General features: G+C 37.2%; 1 protein-coding gene across 3 annotated transcripts; it reads left to right on the top strand.

The window, feature by feature from the left end:
- Nucleotides 1–7317: 7317 nt before the first annotated feature.
- LOC18433543 (HEAT/U-box domain-containing protein) lies at nt 7318–23069 on the top strand. Of its 3 annotated transcripts, none has more exons than XR_016061716.1 (16): nt 7318–7686; nt 7850–7958; nt 8134–8196; nt 8609–8686; nt 8930–9021; nt 9986–10088; nt 11249–11401; nt 11587–12248; nt 12659–13148; nt 13425–13960; nt 15637–16429; nt 16873–17602; nt 17760–18853; nt 19301–19449; nt 20858–21088; nt 21968–23069. XR_016061716.1 is itself a non-coding variant. In XM_020666651.2 (16 exons), the coding sequence occupies exons 1-16, from the start codon at nt 7631–7633 to the stop codon at nt 22193–22195; spliced, it is 5286 nt and encodes a 1761-aa protein (XP_020522310.1). In that variant the 5' UTR covers nt 7318–7630; the 3' UTR covers nt 22196–23069. The 3 variants fall into 3 exon arrangements, 2 of the variants coding, with proteins under 2 accessions (XP_020522310.1, XP_006843691.1); XM_020666651.2 differs by having other exon boundaries at nt 17760–18572; XM_006843628.4 differs by having other exon boundaries at nt 18988–19449.
- The last annotated feature ends 25 nt before the right edge of the window (nt 23070–23094 follow it).

Genomic DNA, 23094 nt, shown 5'->3' with positions numbered 1-23094 from the left:
CTTGTAACACATATTTAGACCGTCAATGTCACGACCCCGCCCCTTGGCCCCGTACCGTACATACCGGAGGGCAACAGAGTGTGGGACTGCAACATGAAATGGCAAACACCACTCAAGTGAGAGTGGCTCAACGCATATAAAGGTGGAATCCAGAGCAAATCACAGAGAAAATTAAAATCCAATCAATAAGACATATATAAATCCAAAAACACAGTCATTTCCATTAACATCCATTATCCAATAAATGCTTTTACAATTAGTTCAAGGCACTACTGGGCCACAAAATATATAGTTTCATAAAACACTGCAGTGGCACAGCCACCAAACACCTACTATAAAAAGCTTATGTAGAATCCTTTCTCCAAACTCCAAGCTTCACACGTCCGGCATGCAAGCCAGCTTTCCGTTCTTCAGATCAAAGATTATCACTCTACAGTCATGAGAATGAAATGGAATGAGCTAACAGCCCAATAAGCAGCTATACACTACCGCATTCCAACTTTATAAATAGTGATGACAGTTAACAACACTTACTAATTTACATAGATATCAAGAAAAGTTTTCTCCTTATGACTTTCAATGCTTGAACAGTGTAAGAATAAACCCAATTCAATTATCAGGAATATACAATGCATAAGTTATGAATCATTCCATCTTAAACAGAACAGTAAGGCTGACATACCATATTTTCACACAGTAAAAGCTAAACATGCCTACTCCTGAAATAGAAGTTTTATCTATCAGGTCAAGTCAATCCTGTACCTTGGAACTTCTACCACCCTCGTTCAGGAGGGAGGTCAATGACAAGTGGGTGTCCCACTTCGTAATATCCTCACACACACACATGTCCCCAATGCATTTTGGGGTTTTCGATAGGCAGTGGCCTTGCAAGACGCAACCCTCTCATATGCCCTTCCGGCAAGATAGCGTTACACTACCATTGGGTGACCCAATGCGTAGTGCCTATTACAATTGAGGAGTACGACCCACCCAATGACTCAGTTTCACTTATCGACCCTAGGCCTATTGTCACACCCCAAGAATTTACAATACTGATATTCCTGAGATGTAGCAGTCAAAATATATATATACATCTCATTTTAGGACAAATTTACAATGGCGAATTTTTAAAAAGTAACAAAAGAAAGTTTAAGCACAACTTCAATATCTTCCCAAAGTTGATCCTGACGAGCACTCAAATGAAACCGCAGTTATCCTGAAAAATGTTTATCATAGTTTGATGAGTTTGGCTACTCAGTAAGTGATCATCATAATCCTAAAAATAATCATGATTGAAAGATATCAATATTTTCCAAAATGAGATCTATTAACAGAAATGCATCAACAGTTTAACTTTCAATAAATGCATAATTAAGTATAATCCAAGTAATTGAAATGATTATAACACTTTTAACGGCAGTGCATAATTCAAAGGATTTCACAAAATACCCTACTGGCGTCCCAAGTAGGTCACCTATATACCCCATCAGCGTCCTGATGGGTCCACTTAATCCCTATCGACGTCCCAGATAGGTCCACTTAATCCCTGCAGGTCCACTTATACCTCACCGGCGAACCAGATGAGTCCACTTGCATACTTAAATTATTTCTAAATCTCTTTAAACATTCGAAAGCAGCAATATCATTTACTCAACATATCACTGAAATCATTAATATGAATTTCACTTAAACCATTAATAACAGTCACTCTCTATAACATTTAAAAAATAACCAATCAAATATTTTGGGCTCAAATTTAGAAAGGTAGCAGTTTGTAAAGGCATTCTAGCATAATTGCCAATTTAATATGTATAGAAAAACTCTTATAGAAATTCAAGAATACGGAATTATCACAATTTATGGGACATCAATCCACAAATAAACATTTCACAACAATACTATAATCAATTGCAAAAATGTCAATTTTTAAATAATAAGGCAGTCATTTGCACATGAATTTTACAATGTCTAAATATTCAAAACAGTAGAAAGAAATATCACAATTTTACTAAAAGCAGAAATATCACATTTATTTCTAACAATAGACAAGAAAAATAAATAAATTTATTTTTCATAATTTACAGCATTCAAAATTTCTAACATAGATAAAATATCACAATTTTTATTAAACAGATTATTTTTCAGGAAGATGATGTCACTTACTCACAAATATTTGAGAGGGAGCTTCCGATAAAAATTCGGCTCGAGAGAGGAGTTCACTGTGTTTCGACCAGAGAAAAAATCTCAAAAGTTTTCTAAGGTAGGAGTCTTCACCTCTCTGAATTTAAATTCTACTAACATATTATTTTATTCTTTTATTACGTTACAGGTGTGAGCGTTAGTTTACGCTTTAAACACCTCAAGCTTTTATTACGTTACAGGTGTGAGCGTTATTTACGCTTTAAACACCTAAAGCCCACGTCCTTTAGTGGACGTGGCAAGAGCAAGGAAACACAAAGCTTTTAAACGAAAAGCTTTGAAAAGTAGCGATGGTCCCTAAACACCATCATATTCAAACAAATCATCATGTATTAAAAGTTTTTTTTTTTTTTCTTTTTTTTTTTTTGAAAGTTTAGGATTGTTACACCTATCATTGAGGTCGAGGTACAGTCAACATTTGTCGGCTTAACAGTATCCAACTACCAATGGGTGACCCATTGCGTAGTGGTCAATGTCACAGTATATCACAGTTTATTTGTATCACAGTGTTTTCTCAGTAACAGTGTCACTACTAATGGGTGTCCCATTACGTAGTGGTCAGTATCACATCAGTATCCCAGTATCGCATTATCACATTCCAATATCACAGTATCAGTGTCACATTATGACGATATCAGTATCTCAGTATGACAGTAGCAGCATCACAGTATAATAGTAGCAGAATCACAATATGACAGTAGCAATATCACAATATGGCAGTAGTATTATCACAGTATAATAGTAGCAGTATCTCAGTTTTAATATCACAATTCACATTTCCTGTCATTTCAGACAGTGACGTCCGACCATAAAGAGGGTTGTCATTTTTGATCTATTTGGAATTTGGGGAAAGTTTCAAAACTAATTTTACACTAGACACATATCTTTCAAATGGGGTGGTTTGAAATCATTTGGACCCCATTTGCCTCTTCAAAAGTTCAAAGCAATGGTGGTTCACTATCTGTGCCCTGTTGTAGCATTGTTATAACTTCCAATCCATAGGATGTTTTAAAATAGTTCTAAAACCAAAATTCGGGTAAAAATACATATCTTTCTAACAATAGTAGTTTAAAAATTATTGGATGCTATTTATTGATTCAAAAGTCAATGACAACCAAACTGATGGTTATGAGTTTTAGTAAAATCTGTCCATAGTGACATGCCTTCACTGATAATTTAGGAGGAATTTTGAAATAATTTATGCATGCAACTTTAAGCCTACTCAGATATCTTTCATATGGCAATGATTTGAGAGAAAATATATTTCATTTGGTTAGTCAAAACCAATGGCAACAACGGTGATAATTAAAATACTCGAGAAACACAGTCAATAGTAACATGCTTATATATATTGGAATATAACTTCATATTTATAACGAATTTCAACAATGAGTAAATATGAACATTTTAATAAACTCACATATCTTTCTAATAATAGTAATTTGATGTCATTTGGACCTCATTTAGCTATCCAAAACCTACTAAAAAAACATATATGTTCCTAGAATTTCACAGTAACACTTAACATCCTTCAAGAACAGGCTCCATAACTTTTAATTCTTAGTGAATAATATCATAATAACTGTTCCTTCTTAATATACACACATACATATACATTTTTTTTTCTACATAATTTTGTAAGCCATAGATTCATTCTCAACACCAAAAATCATCATACAATAAAGGCACCATTTCAAAGAAACAAGGCATAGAAATTGCTACAATACATTCAATATTTATCACCCATCTCATACTTGTAGATATTTAATTTCATGCCTTCTCGTAGCATTGGTGCAATGATGGTTAATCCACTTACTTAATGAGAAGGGTTGCCTCCAAAATCCCCCGTCACAGCTTCCTTCCAGCTCCTTTCAAGGCTCCAAAAGTGCAGTCACATTGAGCTCATAATGGCTCTAACTGTTGGCTCTTAAAGAGAGAGTGAGGGAAATAAAAATGGCATGAGAGTGAGTGTGAGAGGCTTAAGTACTTGCTGGCTGGGTGGCAGCCCAAAGCTAGACAAGTGGCAAGCACCACTCATGCACAAGGATAAGTGCTGTGTGTGGCAGCCCAAAGCTGGACAAGTGGCAAGCACCACTCATGCACAAGGACAAGTGTTGTGAGTGGCAGCCTGCATCTGGCACGAGACAAATTTTGTTCATGCATAGCAGTGTAATACACGGCGTTGCTCTTCTTTCTCTCTTCACATACAACGTTGCCCTTCTCTCTTCTCAAACGATATTGCCCTTCTCTCTTCTCAAACGGCGTTGCCTCTCCCTCTTCATAGCCGGCGCTGTCCCTCTCTCTTCTCAAACGGCGTTGCCTCTCTCTCTTCACAGCCGGCACTGCCCCTCTCTCTTCTCAAACGACATTGCCTTTCTCTCTTCACAGCCGGCGCTGCCTCTCTCTCTTCTCAAACGGCGTTGCCCTTCTTTCCACAGACGACATTGCCTCTCTCTCTCTTTTATCAAACGGCGTTGCCCTTCTGTATTCATAGACTCCTACCGTCGTGTGCCTTCCCAAGGCCGAGAAGTCTTGGTCTTTGCAGTCAATTTTCAAGATTTTCAAGTTTTCATAGATCTATTTGATCTACATTATTTTTTAAGTTTTAAATTTTTTAATTAAAGATGAAAATATATTTTAAGGCTATCGCAAAGATTTTCAATATTGAAATCACATTTCTCGATACTATTTGAAGGAGGGCTTTGCAGATGAAGATATGAAAGGTTTTAAGACTAGATGATATCCTGATAGAAGTATAAAAGTGCATGGGAGAGACTGGCATATGCTGGCTAACCAAGTTGTTCAATAAGTTGTCAAAAATAAAAAAAATGATAGTTGTAATACCAACCATGCTTTTTATGGGATGGAATGTTGAGTAATAAAAAAATAACATATATCCATAGGATAAGTGCAATTGAGATGAAGATGCAGAGATGTATGAGTAGCAAGATAAGAAATGATAGAATACAAATGAATACATTCGGGAGAACTTAGGTATGGCCTTAATAGGCAATAAGATAATGAAAAGTAGACTTAAATGGGCTGGCTATGTGCATCATAGACCTAATACAACACTAGTTAGGAGGTGTGATTTGATTCAAGTGAAAGGCTCTAAAAAGGAAAAAAGAAGGCCCGATAAACGATGAATGGTAGTGGAAAAAAGATATAATGACTTATGTTCTTACTGGAGATATGGCCCTTGATAAAAACAAATGAGGGAACATGATTTTGTGTAGCCAAACTCAAATAGTTGATGTAAAGCTCATATGATGATGAGAACAACCATATTAGTGTTTCAAAGTAAAAAAAGATGAATTTTCAATTCCCAAATACTTGGATCTAATTACTGAAAATCCAATAAATTTGTGTAGTCCCTAGGCGACCCCATTTGCTTCTCGATAAACATGTCTAAATGATACCTCCATTTAACTACAAATTTGTCTAGTCCGAGATGTTCTTTTTGCAGGGTGGCTATAAGTTTTAAACTTTTTAAAGTTGGTCACTGAATTGAGTAGGTTACTTCTTGAAATATAATCCAATAGGGGGTTTTTCTAAGGTATTGTAAGAATGCTCGATATGTTGTGCTCCCACAGGACCATATAATATATATATATATTTTTTTGTTTCTCTCTCGACATCTAAGGATTGTGTATAACGAGCACATATCTCATGATCATGTCGGGTCATACTGTGCATCAATTCCATTGGGCAAAAGAGATACTGTAGGGGGACTTTTTGTTTTTAAAATTTTAGGATCCAACTATGTATCACTTATTTTTCAAAAGTAAAAATAAATATAAAAATTTGAGCTTTTCAGCGCTTAGTTCTGGCCCTCGAGAAATTAGACGTTCCTTGTTCGATCTACTAACCCAAAAACAAAGCCGCCCCTTTTTCATTTAAGTTATTTTTTCATGCACATAAAATATGCGATTTGATTTTTGTTTGAGGTTGATCACTATATTCAAGAAGTTACATCGTAAAAACAATGCTACCTCGAGATTTACCCAAGGGAGCAATACACAGTACAATCCCGTGGGCCAGTATACTTTTTTGGGATAAGGTTATTTTCATCACCCTCCTTAATAGAAGGAAAATTATGAACACCGAAAATTGCATAAAATCCCCCAAAAAAATAGTTACCCCAACCTAAACTTTTTTTTGGCAACTTTTTCCCTAAAACCATGTTTCCTAGCAAATACCCCTAACTCAAAAAAAAAAAAAAAAAAAACCTAAAATACCCCTCCTTTACCTCACACGTTGACCATGGCTGTGCGACACTTCACCATCGCGGTCCGGCGTTTAGAAGAGGCGTGCCGGCACTGAAGTCACTGGATTTGGAGTGGTCCGACACTTCACTATGGTGGTCCGACGTTTGGAAGAGGCAGTCTGGCACTTAAGTCACTGATTTGGAACAGTCCGGCACTTCATCATGGTAGTTCGACACTTCACCATGGCAGTCCGAGGCTTATGTCACTAGAGTGTGTGGTCTGGCGATTATGTCACTAGAGTAATGGTTGTTCTGGCATTTTACAAGTGTGATCCGGCATTTGTTTATGGATTAATGAGCAGTTTGGCATTTGTGAGCTACGGTCCGAAAAAATTGTGTCTAGAATAGGTAGCTCGGCAGTGTATAGTTCCGGTCCGGTAAAATGGATAGGTCCGACAATATACAACCGCAGTTCGACGTTTCCTTTTAGTGGGATCTGAAAATGATTTGTTATGTACAAAAAAGGTATTTTCGTTAAAAAAAAAAAAGACTTTTTTTATTAGGGTTATTTGCTAAGAAGTATTTGGATGAGTCGGCTGACTCACCTATTATTATGCGGTCTCTCTCCGAAATATATTTCAAAGATGTATTTTCAATCGAAGATTGTAGGGTTTGATAATCTCAACCACAACAATGATTTAGAATTGATATTTTTTTCAAGAAATATAAATATTATTTTTTAAAATATTTTTTTCACCATTGATCGTAACTTTTAAAGAGACGTAATATTCATCCGTCTTGGAGATGGACGGTTGATAGACAAGAAACCGCACGGTAATAGGTGAGTCGGCTGACCCACCAAAACCGTGTGCTTCGTATAATTTGTCGTTATGGACGAGGGATTAAGAATCGCGTGAACCGGCGGCGACAAGCGGGAAGAGGGTTATTTTGGTCATTCTTAGAAAATTGGTATTAATGAAGTCCAATTTCGAAAATCCTGATCTATAATATATTAGGGCGGCAAAGCCTCTCTCAAAACCAGTCGACCCCATAGGGATTCCCCTGAATCTGTAAATTATTTGATCCTCAAACTTCAAATTAGGGTTTCAGAAAACTAGGGTTTAAAGGAAAGAATCGGGGTTTCTAAAGAATAAGGGATTCGCAACTTAGAGTTTCGGAGAATTGGGTTATTTGCTTGTTTGTATTAGTTGCAGAGGAGCTAGAATGGGAAGGCCTAAAGGCGATGGGAATCGGAGCAAAACCCGCCCCTCCAGTAGTAGGTAGATTAATTTCTCTGAAGTTCATCAATTTGACGACTCTCAATTGATTTACATCTTGCTTTACTCTCTAAAGTTCAAACCCGTTAATTTATCTTTCTTTTCCTAGTTATTCGTGTTTTATATTTCGATGACTAGTAATTTCCAATATTTCATGAATTTGTAGCCTTGCAGCGTCGCTTCTGCCATCAGGGTCAGCTAACGTTGGTTTTGGTGGATTTATTGGGAGCTCTCGGCTCGAATTTCCTCAATCAACTGAAGAGATCACACCTCCTGTAAAACAAATTGTATCTTTTAATATATTTTCAATATATTTGAAGGGCCCTGCTTATGCTTCAACTTATGGGTTTTAAAATTCTACTTTTAGCTGATAATTTATACTGATAGTGTGTTATATTTGTTTGTTCCATTAGTTTCTTTTAATTGTTGCCACGTTGGAAATTTACATAGGATGTGGATGGTGAAGTGGCTCAGCACTTAAAAAGGCTTGGAAGAAAGGATCCTATAACAAAGGTAATATTCCCTGTGTTTCTATCCTTAATAGTTTAATAAAATGACTACTCTTTGTTATGTATTTTCTATATGGATTTTGGTATCAAAATCAGGCCTTGCATGCATTTCTCAACTGTGTATGGGTTGCTATTTTATTGGCTTGCTTGAATTTATCCACAATTGGAGATACTTGTTCGTGTTGTTCCATGAACCCAGGTGGCTCCTAACATTTTGAACTACATGTGCTCCTATGCCTTTAATAATTAATGTGGAGAAGAAAATTTGACTTTCATTTAGAATTTTGTACATTTCAACAGCATTCGAGTACTTGTTCTCCTACACCATAAGTAATATAAATGATTTCCATTGTGATTGATATTCTTATATTTACCGTGATCATTTGATGAATCTATCTCGCTCTTTGTTCATGTAGCTTAAAGCTTTGACATCTCTGTGTACACTCTTCAAGCAAAAAGAGGGACAGGAAATTGTACAAATTGTTCCACAGTGGGTATGACACATAATATCCTTGACAATGTCTTTTATTTTACCAAATAATTCATTTTTAAAGAGGTGTTTGTGTATGATAAAGTTAGAGTCCATGTTATCTATGTCAACATGTAGAAACTAGTATTCTTTCTCAAGTGCACATTTTAATGTTTCATTAGTTATCTTTTTCCTTTTTTTTTTTTTTTTTGAGTAATTCTAGGTTATCTATGTTGATATGTATGTTTTCTACTTTTCCAATATCCAGGCATTTGAGTATAAGAAACTTTTGTATGACAACAATAGAGAGGTTCGGCGTGCTACCCATGAGGCCATGACTAGTCTTGTTGCCACTATTGGGTATGATCTTATCTTATACATTTCATCACCTTCATGGTCCTCTTGGTAATTTAGCTCTGCAGATGCTTGAGCAAGATAATGATTTGGGTGTGGTGTTAGGAGTTATATTTTGAATATTCATGTTATGAAATATCTCAGCTGAAAAGTACGAATGGTGGGTTGTGTGATGATACTCATTGTTCAAGTGTTAAATGTCATGGATATCACCGGAAATAGCTGGATGGCATGAGTACTATTTTTGGTTGCATTAAGACTAAGAAACTTCTTCGCTCTGAATCACAAATTAATTACATCTCAATAATGGAAAAGTATTAAGTGTGAATCAGATGTTGAAATCATGAAACTTTGAAAATACGGAATCATGTATGGTTGTTGTGTTGATCGTCTAGCTGCAGCACATTCGAAAAGAAAAAATTTCACAATTCTTTTGAGATATGTGAAACAGAAGGGAATTGCATTTGTTACATAAAGATTAGGGCACTGGAAACAGAAACAATACATTTGCCAAATGGATCATGTGCAATATCTGCAAGGTTAAACATTTTACCAAACAAGTCTGTTTTAATACTTCTAGAAATGTATTTTGTGCTTGCTGCTTATTCGTAGGTTTTTTTTTTATTGTATTTTTTCATAATGAAATGTTAGATGCCATTCGTAGTGCTCTTAATAATATCTATTGGCTCAATGGTATCCAGCATTGGTCCTTTCTTTCAGTTCATATGATGCTGGACCGTGTTACTCACGAAAATCATTCATATATGTGAAATTTGCCCCCAGGGGAACCACCTTAATCTTTTATTTTGGCTTGTGAAAGCTACCTTTAAGTTCTTTTCTATGGAGAAATTTGATATATGTTTATTATAACTTGTTTTATTGCGCACTTAAAAATTAATCTGAAATGCCTAACACTTGAGCATCACACTGCAACAAAGTTTTTGATACTGAAGTTTGTGTTCTTTATCAGGAGGGGTTTGGCTCCGCATCTGAAGTCCTTAATGGGCCCATGGTGGTTTTCTCAGTTTGATCCTGTGCCTGAGATTTCTCAAGCAGCAAGGAAATCCTTGCAGGTTTGAAAATTAAATTATTCCTGCATTATTGATGGTAAATAAGATTCACAAGACTTTATTCACAGATCTTGTGAGCTTGTGCTTCTCAAAAATAATTTCTCTGTATTCCTTTTGTCTCTGAGTCAATGATGTATCCATGAAATTTAGATTCAAAATGAGTACATTTGGGAGAACTTAGGTTTGACTCCACTAGGTGATAAGATGAGAAAAAGAAGACTTAGGGGGATTAGCCATGTGGAGTGCAGACCCAGTACAACACCTATTAGGAGGAGGAGCGAGTTGGTTCCAGTGGAAGGCTAAAAAAGGGCAAGGGGTATACCCAAAAGGACATGGTTGGAAGTAAGGAGAAAATTATGACAACTTATTATCTCACTAAGAGTATTGGCCCTTGATAGAGAAGAAAGGTGGACCAGGATTCGTGTAGTCGACCCCAAATAGTTGAAAAAAGGCTCGGACGATGATGAAGTTGGACCAGAGTCCCTTTGGTATAAGTTTGGGGATTTGTATACTACATGTCCTGAGTTAGTTCAAGTATGTGGGCTCATACCTCAGGCTGTATTTGGTTCTAGTCTCCTCACTAGTAGATGCCTGAAGGCCTCTTGACTGCAAATAAGATTTCAGACGGCCCCATCTACAATAAACACTAACTGCTATTTTCCCTACCTTGATGATGCTCCACCTTGTTATGTTATCGGTTTTTTTTGTTATGCTATTTGTTTTCATGATGGACTCTAAAGGCATCATTTCCTTTGAAGTACTCCTGCACCAAGATATGGATATCACACTGATTCACGCGTTACTTATTTTCATTTCTTTAGTTTCAAGAAAGGCGAAAATAGTCACAAAGTATTTTAACTCGAACCAAACTTGAGTCTTTGGTACTAACTAGTTTTTATCCCCCTAAGGGTTCCCTAGTTTCATTTGTAATTGTTAAATTTTCTGGCAGCACATTTCCATGCTAGGTAACTAATTTCATCAATTACAAACATGGATATATTAAATTGGAGAGTTCTCTTTAATCTGCGGACCATCCTCAAAGAATATGAGCATTCTCCTCAGGGCCAAAATTTTTGTGTCTTGGGCTAGTATCTATGTTCTTTCTTTTCAACATTCTGACTTGAGTTCATAAATAGGCCGACTGTTTGTTATATGTGTAACAGGCTGCCTTTCCAGCACAAGAAAAAAGATTGGAGGCCTTATTTCTATGTACAAGTGACGTTTTCTTGTATTTGGATGAGAACCTAAAGCTCACGCCACAGGCAATGTCTGATAAAGCAGTTCCTAAGGATGAGTTGGTGGAGATGCATCAACGAGTATGTATTAGCCTTGTCCATAGTCGTCTTTACAGACATATTGTATAGTTTATCAATGATTCTGCATTGCACTTAATATATTCTTTTTTCGCTCTGTCAACAGAAAATAATTTACATGGTTATTGGCTGTTCAACATGCTGACTTGTGACCTATTTTGTGCATTCTTTTTGGTATTCAATTGTAGGTCATCTCTTCATCATTGCTGGCATTGGCTACTCTTATTGATATCATCTTGGGAATGAAATTCCAAAGATCTGACACTGAAAGTGCAACTTCTGAACGAAAAAATTCTGCCAAGGCCAAGGCAGCTGTAGCTGCAGCTGCTATTGTGGAAACGATGTTCACTACACATAAACGTTTTCTTGAGATTCTCAAGTCCCCAAGTCCAGGAGTTCGCTCAGCTACATATACTGTTCTAGGGAGTTTCATAAAACATGTTCCTCATGTTTTTGGTGAAGGGGACATGAAGGTCATTTCTTCTACAATTCTAGGATCGTTCCAAGAAAAGGATCCTACATGCCATTCTTCAATGTGGGATGCTATCTTGTTGCTCTGCAAAAGATTTCCAGAGTGTTGGTCCCTTTGTGCAGTTAATAAGAATGTGCTTCCACGATTTTGGAGTTTCTTAAGGCATGGTTGTTATGGATCACAGCAAATTTCATACCCAATTTTGATCACTTTCTTAGATTGTATACCCACCAAAGTCCTTGCTGGAGATAAATTTTTGCTGGATCTCTTCCAGAATCTATGGACAGGAAGATCTACCTGCTATTCATCTGCAGATCGTATGGCTTTCTTCAAGGCATTTAGGGAATGCTTTCTCTGGGGAATAACTCATGCATCAAGGTTTGAATCACTTCCATAACTTTCATTCAAATGTCATGACAATGCTCTATACCATTTCTTTTGATAGGTAGTCTGCTTTACTGTTGAGCGATGTTAAATTGTTGTTTTTGTTCATCAATAATGGACTGAACTACATATTCCATGTTCTTTTTTTGTTTTTTGGGTAGTTCAGCTGTAAGTTTGAACCTGGGTTATAATGGTGCAATTGTCAACAACGTAAACTGTCAGGCCTGAGAAAGAACCTTACTTAGTACATGTTTTGTAATTGAAGAATAATGGACATCTTTTTCTTTAATTAAACGTAACTTGTTAGTTCTCACTTCTTATTTATCTTCCAAACTTAGCTGTTGGATTCAAAATTCTTGGGACCACCAAGTATGAGCTGCCTTGGTTTTTCTTTACCTGTGCAGATATGTTAAAAGAGAAGACGATGTTACTAAGTTCCAACTCTTACTTATTGAACGAGTCCTTTTCATGCTTTTATGGCGTGAATACTTTTCGGGAGGAAACCAAGTTGAACGAGATGGACTTGTTGGATCCATCAATGGTCTCATTGGGAACAATCGTGATCAGAATCCAGAAAGTCCACTGGATATGCGGAATATTAAGCAATCTCAGAGTTACATACAGGACTTGGGAAATTATGTAGCTCAAATTTTGTCAGATATCTTTAGGAAGGGACACATTATGCTCGATGCATTTTGTGTGTCATTTCAAAGAGACTGTCTGGAGGCAATTAAGCAATTAGGGTGCCCAGAAAAATCAACCAAGCATGTGGAACAAATTATTAGCTTTATGTGGTTATTGGAGAAACAGGCGGTGCAAAAAGGTGAAAATTGGCCTCTAGTTTACTTAGTGGGACCTCTGCTGTCAGAGTCTTTTCCATTGATTAAATCAGTGGTAAGTGAAAAGTTGGTTCTGTGTTTAGTGATCACTTGCTTTGCGTTCTTTTTGTTGTAGATTCTTTTGTTTGTGTAAAGTATTATAATAATTAGTTTCTTTTATAAAGTAGCAACAATTATCTTAATCTTGTTATGTCTACATTCATGGCAGTTTTGCTAACTATGAATAGGAATCTGAAACTGGTTGATTTAAGAGCCTATGCTTTATATTCGTTATGCAATAAATGAATTGGTACAATCCTTGTCTGACTTGCATCTGGATCATATCAAACAGGACCTACCAGCTGCTGTCAAACTATTATCTGTTGCCGTTGCAATATTTGGAGCCAGGTCTGTAGTTCCCTGGTTCTTGTCTTATGGCAGAGAGGTATCTCACAAACTTTTTGTTGATGGAGAAGATTCCAAGCTAAAGCCAGAGGTGTTTTTGCAAATTTTTGAGGATGATTTTGTTCTATGGTGTTTGCATGGAGGAGACAGTTCCTCTCTTAGTGCACGGCTAGATTTTTTGCTTTCTTTACTTGAAGACACTCTTTTCTATGATCAATGGCGAAGGATTCTTGTGCATGCTACTAACCTAGAGGATCTCTCTCAGACTGATTCGAATTCTTTGGATGTTGATCGTGTTGGTGTGCTAGCATTGCTCATGGAGAAAGTGAGAAGAAGAACTGGCAACAAAGAATTTGGATGTGAGTCAAGTGATTCAAAGGGTTATCTTCCAGAACACTTTCAACATGAATTATTAGACTCAGCAGCCGTTTGTGTTTCCCGTCATCCTTTAGGCATCTATCCATCTTGTGCACGTTTTCTTGGGTATCTCAACTCTGCCTTTTCTCTCTTTTATGATTATGAAGATTTTGTAATGTTTGGACTTCATTATTTATGTAGTATATATCTAAATATTCTTTTAAGAGAAGATACATGAGGTTCCATGTCCAGATCATGTTCATTATAAATTAAGCAATCACATGTCATTGCTGGAGCAAATTGGTGGGGATGCCAATTGTTAGATGACTTGTTTTTTTTTCTTTATTGAACTTCTATCTAGGATTTTTGGTGCTCTATTGTTCATGGATCGGATATGTTTTGCTTTATCTAACTTGGATAGCAATAGCGATGCATTTAAACTCATCATGGTTTTTAATTTCTATTTTGTCTTTTTTTTTTAACTTCTGTATTATTGCTTGCCTGACAATTTGTACTTGTTTGGAATTAAAGTCATACCATCCTTATTCACCATTGGACCAGATCGACCCCTGTTTTTATTCTATCATCCTTATTCACCATTAAAGTGGATCACCCCCCTGCTTTTAAAATGTTCCTGGTCCGTCACCCTTTAGAGTTGATTTTCATCTTTGCCCTTGTTAATTGACTCTAGTTCACCATTGGATCCGATGGGCCCCTGTTTTTAATCGATCGTCCCTATTTACTATTAAAGTGGATCAGCCCCCCGCTGTTAAGAGGTTCCTGATCCCTTAACCCCTAGAGTTGATTTTCATTTTTGACCTTGTTAATCAACTCTAGTTCTTTATACAGTGAGAATATGAATTTATAAATGCGAGGGTCTCTGTATTGTGTTCTCCATTAAGAGCGAGTAAGGTAGATCTTTGTGCAGGATGCTTTTAGATTTATGAATGGACTGGCTTAGAACTGCAAATTACTCTTGTGTCAAGGATGAATGAAATAAACAAAGGATGCCTGAAGCCATGAAAAATCCCAAACTGTAAGCAATCTTCCTTGACATCCATGTTACCCAGTTTGTTGGCCAGAAGTGTGAATATTAATAAAATAAATTCGAAAGGTTTACGAGTTAGCCAATTAACTATTTATTTTTATGAAAATCTTTCTCACTTGTGAGATTCCTTTTGGCCTTCATCAAGTTTAGTGAGTTACTCTCAACCATAGCCAGGCCATGAGACTCTTTTTTCAGATTAACAGGACGTCATTAGCTTTTGCCGAGTGGTATTTGAAATAGAGAATGGTCATACAAAACACTTAACTAGTATTCTGCCAGTATGTCGAATAACTATGCCTAAAACCTATAGTACCTTTTGGTTGTCTTTTGCAGCACCATATACAGGGGAGGAGGATTCTATTATGTAAATGGGTGTCACAGTTGATTAGAATTTTTATTTATTTTGACATATTGGTTTACAACTGTTGGTGTGTGTGTGCGTGTGCGTGCAGTGTCCCGTAGAATTTCTTAGGAATGTCCAGCTTGTTGACTTGGAAGTGCACTGTTATCCTTTTTCGTAATATTCTAGATAAATCTGTTGCATATCTGCATTAGTGGCAATATTGTACCACTCTTCAATGAATTATCTGATAGATTCTGATTAATAACATACACATGGCTATGCTTTTCTCCCTAAGTAATGAACTACATGTACCTAGGATTTATCCCTTCTTCTCTATATTTATTTATCTATATGACTTTCACATCATTGGTTCTTGGATTCTTTTAACTGACAATCCTCATACTTTCGCAGGGCGGTTCTTGGTGGCTCAGCAGAGGATGATCATATTTCTCTTCTTTCAAGAAATTCATTGATTATTGTATTTGAGGAACTTCAGAAAAAGTTAATTTCATTGTTGATGATCTCTTCTTTTACTTGGTCGAAGTATGCAAGCTCTCTCCTGATGTATAGGGAGACTAAAGACAGCCTAGAGAATCCAAGATTGCCCATCAGAGTGCTTGACATGGCTAAGTTTGCTCTAGAGGTTCTTGAGAGTAGTTTCTTCTGCCTTAAGAACTTCGATGAAAGTTGTGAATTGGTTCCATGTCTATTGGCTACTACTTTTTTTATTAAGTGGGAAAGCAGCATGATGACTCTGCACAATTTGAACATCAGTTTGGAGAGTTACAGGGACAAGGTTGATATAGAAGACCTTGTTTCAACATTAGCAGTTGTTGTTCCTGATAATATACGGGCAATGATTGATCTTGGAGAATCTACGCATGCAATCCATTCTAAAATAGGTGTTCGTTTCTGGAGGAGTCTCAGTTTGTACAGCATCCAACAATTAAGAAACATTTTGATTGCAACAATCAGATTCGCCCTTTTCAGTGAAGATGTGTATGAGACAGATAAGGTTTTTATTGTGTATTCGGAGTGGGTAGTGGAGATCCTTGGCCTCCTATCTAGAGACCATGATGAGGAGCAAGCTATGCTGGGCCATTTATTATCTCAAAGTGATTGCTGGCCTTTATGGGTTGAGCCGCTTGATGGTGAACCTGCAGCAGTCAGATTAAAGATCGAACATTTGTGTACAGATATGCAGGTCAGGATGAACCCGTTGATAATTTAATTGTGTAGATTAATGCTGTTTCAGTTTGACCGATTTTTCATGTCCATTGGTGAGGTGTTGGTTAGGGCTGGAAAAACTTTTAAAGTGGCAGCATATGCAAGTAGGTCGAGGTTGTGATTGAGTATTAATAGATTTTTCAAAGCCTCACTACCACATTTAAGGAAAAGAAGACATATATAGTTGTTGCTTCTGAGTCTTATGGGGAATAATAGAGGCAGCAGTCGGTTTATATGTTGGGATTTACTTTATTTGTTTGCTACGTTTATTTCCTGTGATCTGAACATATGTTGTTTTAAATGACAACCTTTATTTCTCATGTATTATATCTGGATTAAAAATTCCATTTATGTTATTCTCTTTAACTAGTGTTCAAGAGTTATCAGGGCTTACTATTAATCTAAAGCTCTTTGTTGTAGATATCGCGGCATCATCAGTTTGTTGCCTTTGTTGACAAGCTTGTTTCACGTCTTGGAGCCAGTAAACTTATTGGAGGTTCTTTCTTGGAGAATCAATCATCTTCATTGTCAGATGCACCTGTTGAGCTTGTCCCATCACCATCTGCTTGTTATCTTCGAATATGGCTTGCAGTGGAAATTTTGTGCACATGGAAGTGGCAAGGGGACAGTGCTTCGGGTTCCCTCTTACCATTTTTTACTGAGTGCGCAAGAAGGGGAAAGTCTTCTTCTGAAGGGAAGCTCTTAGATTCCATACTGATTGCTCTGCTTGATGGTGCCCTATTGCATGGAGCAAGCATTCCTCTGTGCTCTTTCAATGTATGGCCTGCTTCAGATGAAGACGTAGATAAAATTCAAGACCCATTCTTGCGTGTTCTTGTATCCCTGTTATTGACACTCTTTATCAAGAACTCTATCTGGGGAAAGGCCGATGCTTACGTATTTTTGGAATATCTTCTTAATAAACTATTCATTGGTTCAGCATTAAACAAATGCTGTTTGAGGATTTTGCCCTATATTTTAAATGTCCTTATGATACCATTGCACATGAAACATACTATGTCAGATGGAACTAACAGGGAACTTCCTTCTGATTCTCCAAATGAAGGATGGTTGCAATGTTCTGTTTCTGATTGGCTGCAAAAGTCTCTCACAGCTTCACCTATAACATTGTGGCCAACAGGGCAACCAGGTATATGAATCTTTGATTGAATTATTGCTCACACACATGTGAATAGATGTGTACAAGTGTGTAGCTGTCTATACCCAACTTGTGGGTTTGATTTAAAATAAAAAAAACCGTGTTCTATTTCATTATTTGTTTACTGTACACCTTTCTGTTATTGCAGAGTTGGAGGAATGGGTTCAAGTGGCCTTATCCTGTTACCCTTTAGGCCCAACAGGAGGAACATCAGCATTGAATTTGGATTCATCCAGAGATGTCAGCCATGAAGAGAAGAAGTTGTTATTGAATTTGTTTCGAAAGCAAAGATCTGATAAAGCCTTAGGTGGACGTGATACTGCAGTAAAAGTATCATTAGATATATGTTATAGTATGGAAAATCCATTATCATTGGCAGTTCAGATGACATTGGCAAAACTGTTGACAGTTTCAGTAGGTTACTGCTCGGATGAGTTCGATGAAGATGATTGGATATTTGTGCTGTCTCAGCTGCGTAGGTGGATAGAGGCTATAGTTGTTGCGTTGGAAGAAATGGCAGAGACTGTTGATTATGCTTTACAGAGTACTCCTGCATCTGACAACTCAGCAGGCTTTTTGGAAAAACTTGAGATAGCAGCTCAAGATTTAGACTCATCTTCAATCAATATTGCTAAGATAGCTCTTTTCATATTCTCTCGCATTTGCGGTCTTACCAAAACTGAAGGAGATAAGTTCGCCAAGAGTTTGGAGTCCTTAAGAACTGCAATGTGGGAAAATATAAGGGATCGAGTATTTGAAGATGTCCTTCGCATGTTCTTTGCAACGGGTGTAGCTGAATCAATTGCAAGTTCGTATGCTGAACAGGCTGCATCCATTGTAGCTTCTACGAGGCATGCACACTTAAGTTTTTGGGAGCTTGTGTCTGCGACAGTTGTTAATTCTCCTCATCATGCTAACAAGGTGGCAGTGAGATCTGCAGAATTGTGGGGACTCTCCAAAGGTCCAATCAGTTCTTTGTATGCAATCCTATTTTCCTCCAAACCTATTTCGTCGTTACAGTTTGCTGCTTACCATATCCTTTCCACTGCACCCATTCAACAATTGGCCATCACAAAAGAGGTTGGTGGCTTATGCTTAGATGATTCTGGTAATGAGGACCTTGAAAAGCCTCGTTATGCAGTTTCATCTTCTGAAGAACCATTTTCTTTGAGAGAAGAGATCTCTTGCATGATCAATAAAACACCATCAGAACTTGGCTTGGATCTAGAGGATCAAGATCTAGTAAGATCAACTCAATTCAACTGCCAGTTGCATTTAGCCTGTCTTTCCCATTAACGAGGACTTATTAGCATTTCATCTTTATGTGTTTAATGTTTGAGAGAAATATTTATGCATTGATGTTCTTGTCATTATAGGCAAATTATTTTGTGTCCTGGTCATTGTTGCTGACGTATCTTGAATCATTACCTTCATTATCACCTGCACGGGAGAGACTTATTCAGTATTTGCAAGATTCAGGGAGCCCTTCGACAATATTGGATTATCTGTTCTTGCATATTCCTCTAAAGCTGGGATCGTCAAATAATTTAAAGAAACGAGAGAGTGATACCTCAATTGAAACAACTAGGGCTACTTCTGCTGCAAAAGAGGCCATTAGGACTTCTTCTTCATTCTTTGTTGTGAAATCACTTTGGCCTGTTGGGCCTGAGGAGGTGTCCTCCCTTGCAGGTGCAATATATGGTTTGATGCTCCGCCTTTTGCCTGCCTTTGTGCGGAGTTGGTTCACCAGTTTACGTGACCGCTCTTTGTCATCTGCGATTGAAATTTTCACGAAAACATGGTGCAGTCCAGATCTTCTTTCTGATGAACTATCTCAGGTATGTAATTATGGTTAGAAGTGGGATTTTCTAGTGTCAACAATCTTGATAAAAATTAAACAACTCTGTTTGAGCCTCACAACCCCCAACTTAACAAAATTCTGGGGTTTTAATGAAGTTAATGCTATATGGTTATGACCAATAAGCAGGAGCTAGTATCAAATTGGACTCAGATAGTTCATCTGAAGCTTACTGTCATTAGTTTCATCCTACTGGTATCATTTGTCATACGTGCTTATAATTGCCCTTTATCATTACTCATTTCCTTCCTTCATAGTGTGTACATGCATAAGAATGACATGGAATTCTTGAATAAACCATCGGATCCATGGCATACAGGACATTGTAAAGCATGACAACATAGAATATTAGGATTCAGGTTCCCATATTTGAGCTGTCTTATGCATCCAAGCATTTTACATATTCCATTTGTTCTTATTGTTTTACTATTTATGGAAAATGGGGTTTTAAGTCTAATGATCAGCATTTCCAATTGCATTGGAGAAAGGACGTGAGGCTTGGAATATTAGTTAGGCTAGATTGTCAATCGTTCATGTTTTTCCCCTACAAGAGTTCATATTGGAGAGAGATACTGTAAATGTCATTCTGTTCTGTACATGATACAACTTTCATTGGATCAGTTAACTTCTTTTTTGGGTGAATAGGATGAGTTAACTCCATGTTGTACTTTTTGTCATCATTGAATTCCACTTAGTCTTTGTTTCTAGACATCAAATTTTTGTATCTACTGAGAATCAACTACAGTTAGGGGAGTTGGCTAATTTTCTAATTTTTGGGTAGATGGGTTGGTTTTAAACCTTGAACCTTAAGGTTGTGGCGATAAGCACCTTCCAGTGGAGCTATGTGCTTGAATGCTGATCTTGGCGTGGTCTTGGAAAGGAGTTTTTTATTTGTCACACCCATTGGTTCCCAGTAGATGGCAAAAGACTGATATTGGTACTCTGAGGGTTTTCTTGTGTTTTGGGGTAGCAATGGCTATTTTAGCTTAACACTAGCAAACTAGTATGAATATGCAATTTAAACTATGTATATCAATGAGCTTGTTGGTCAAAGTAGAGTGAGGACCTTAAACTTTTCAAGCCCGGGTAAATGGGGTGGGTTGTGTTAGGTAGGCAACCAATTAACACTTTGCCAAAACGTTCTATAAATCGTGAATCTACATTAGCCGACCCCAAATAGTTGGGAAAAGGCTCCGATGATGGCTTGTAGCATGGATGAAATTTGGCCAAAGTGGTTGCCTCTAGTTTTCACATCTATTTACTTGCTGCCAGTGCTGATATGGTTTGGTTCTTAAGAAAGACTTCTGCTTATCTGTCATTTCCAATAAGAATGGAAGAAATGGCATTTTCAATTTTATAAGTAAGGATTTTTTTACATTTATCGGCAGATCAAAGGGGTAGTTGTTGCTGATGAGAATTTGTCAATTAGTGTCAACAAATCAAATTACGAGGTCACAGCCATTTACAAAAAGGAAGAAGCTGGAATGGATTTGGTCATCCGTCTTCCCTCTTGTTACCCATTGCGCCCTGTGGATGTTGATTGCACAAGAATCCTGGGTATCAGTGAAACAAGACAGAGAAAATGGATGTTATCTATGGCTGCATTTGTTCGCAATCAGGTACTCTACTAAGTTCTAAATCCTTAAACTGGGTGGTCTTTCACATGACTAATTATTTGAAGGCTGTGAAAACATATTCTGTAGCTCCTCTAGTGGTAAGCGCATTCGTTAATTACATAAATTATCTGATTTTATTAATTCATTTTTTCCACAGTAGTTTCTTGCACTTTTATAATTATAGTTGGAGCTCTTGCTTCTTTGAGTTGACAATCATAGACGAAAATCTTCTGAAAATTATTTTGTACGTCAAAAAGAAGATAATATGTCTTTTATTCTTGAAATACAGTTCGCAATGGGCATGGATAGAGCTGTTACAATCAAACAAGTTTAAAAAGAGAAACTGCAAACTAAGAAAATGACCGCGTTAGCAATTTTGAAACTGTTTGATTGACTGAATCATTGTATAGAATTAGTTTCCGTACCTATATTCAGAATAAAACATATTGAATTGACCAGCATATCATGTCAATGGCTATCAGCACCCATTACAAAAATTAAGCTATTCATGACCTTATTCTACACTTGCTTTTGTTCATTTTTTTTTGTATTTCTTTAATTGCTTACTGCAAAAAGAATATCCTGTTATCATATTGCAATATTTGACTAACTTCCTTCTTGAGTGCTTTGCTTTCTATTTCATTTTTTGGTAATTATGGGAATGTTATGCTTTGTCAACAAACTTAAGCAATGCATTGATAATTTGATAGGAATTCCACCTATAGACAGTGTATGACCTCCCCTAAGAATTTGCTTTGGAAATATCTACAAGCTGAACTTTTAGTGAACTGGGCCCTTACTCTGTGAGATAGCCAAATTTGGGATTCACCAATTAAAAAGCAAAAAAATATATTGAGTTGTCTTTTGTCTTGGATGATGCAGAATGGAGCCCTGGCTGAGGCCATACATATATGGAAAAGTAATGTGGACAAAGAGTTCCAAGGTGTGGAAGAATGCCCAATTTGTTACAGTATCATCCACACTACTAACCATGGCCTCCCTCGCCTTGCCTGCAAGACCTGCAAGCACAAGTTCCATTCTGCCTGCCTCTACAAATGGTTCTCCACCTCTCACAAGTCCACATGCCCACTTTGCCAAACCCCCTTCTGATTGGACCAAATTCACTTACTTCAAAAGCTGGACAGTTCAGTTTGTGTGTATCTCAAATATCTTATTTTCTTTTGTGAAAGTATACATAGTCCTCGGGACTATAGGAGAACTGTAGTTTGTTGGGGTCACCCCACTCCATGACATTGACAGTAGTGGTGAGAGAATGTTCAGCCACTGGAGTCATGTCTTGTTCTGATGGGTTCCACTCTCCATGGTTGTTCATTGAATGGTGAGGGTCCCCCAATGAGCTATGGTTTTTGTGTTATTTTCCTCTTCTACCTTCTCTTTTTTGTTCTTGGTGGAAGTTTTTGGCAGAACCAACATTCTATTATCTGAGCTAAAGCTCAAGAGATGCGTACATTAAGGCATTAAGAGAGTGTGGGGATGGAGACAAAAGAGGAAAAATGGCATTTTGTTGTAGGGCCGACTGGTCGGGGTGGAGCAGTATTTATTGAAGAACTGGTCGGGGTGGAGCAGTATTTATTGAAGAATTGGTTTTCAGGTTAAACAGTGGGCTTCAAGTTCAGGATTAAAACAAAAGAAGAAGAAGAAGAAGAAGAAGAAGAAGAAGAGTTTGTGATATGGAAGTCTGACAAGGGGAGATGAATGGAATCTTGTAGGAGATGTTCATGGCCTCAGGTTGAGGTTTGCAGGTATTCATGGTTATATGGCTATTAAAGTATTTACTATACAGGCTTCAAAGCTTTTCATGTGTAGTGGTGGTATAATCCAATTTTTTACTGCAAATGTAGTGAAAAGTTTTCACTGCCAATGTGTTTTGGCGGTTATACCTTACCTTGTTTCCATTTTTTCTGCATAAGATCGGGGTTAACCGGATCCTTTTTCGAACGTAACAAGAACAAGAGTTTCAAAATGAGTGGAAGGAGGCATCTCTCTCT

Source organism: Amborella trichopoda, chromosome 8 (genome assembly GCF_054954075.1).
Source record: "Amborella trichopoda isolate Santa Cruz 75 chromosome 8, AtrichopodaSantaCruz75HAP2 v2.0, whole genome shotgun sequence".
NCBI classification, from domain to species: Eukaryota; Viridiplantae; Streptophyta; class Magnoliopsida; order Amborellales; family Amborellaceae; genus Amborella; species Amborella trichopoda.
This window is presented reverse-complemented; position numbering and strand designations above follow the sequence as displayed.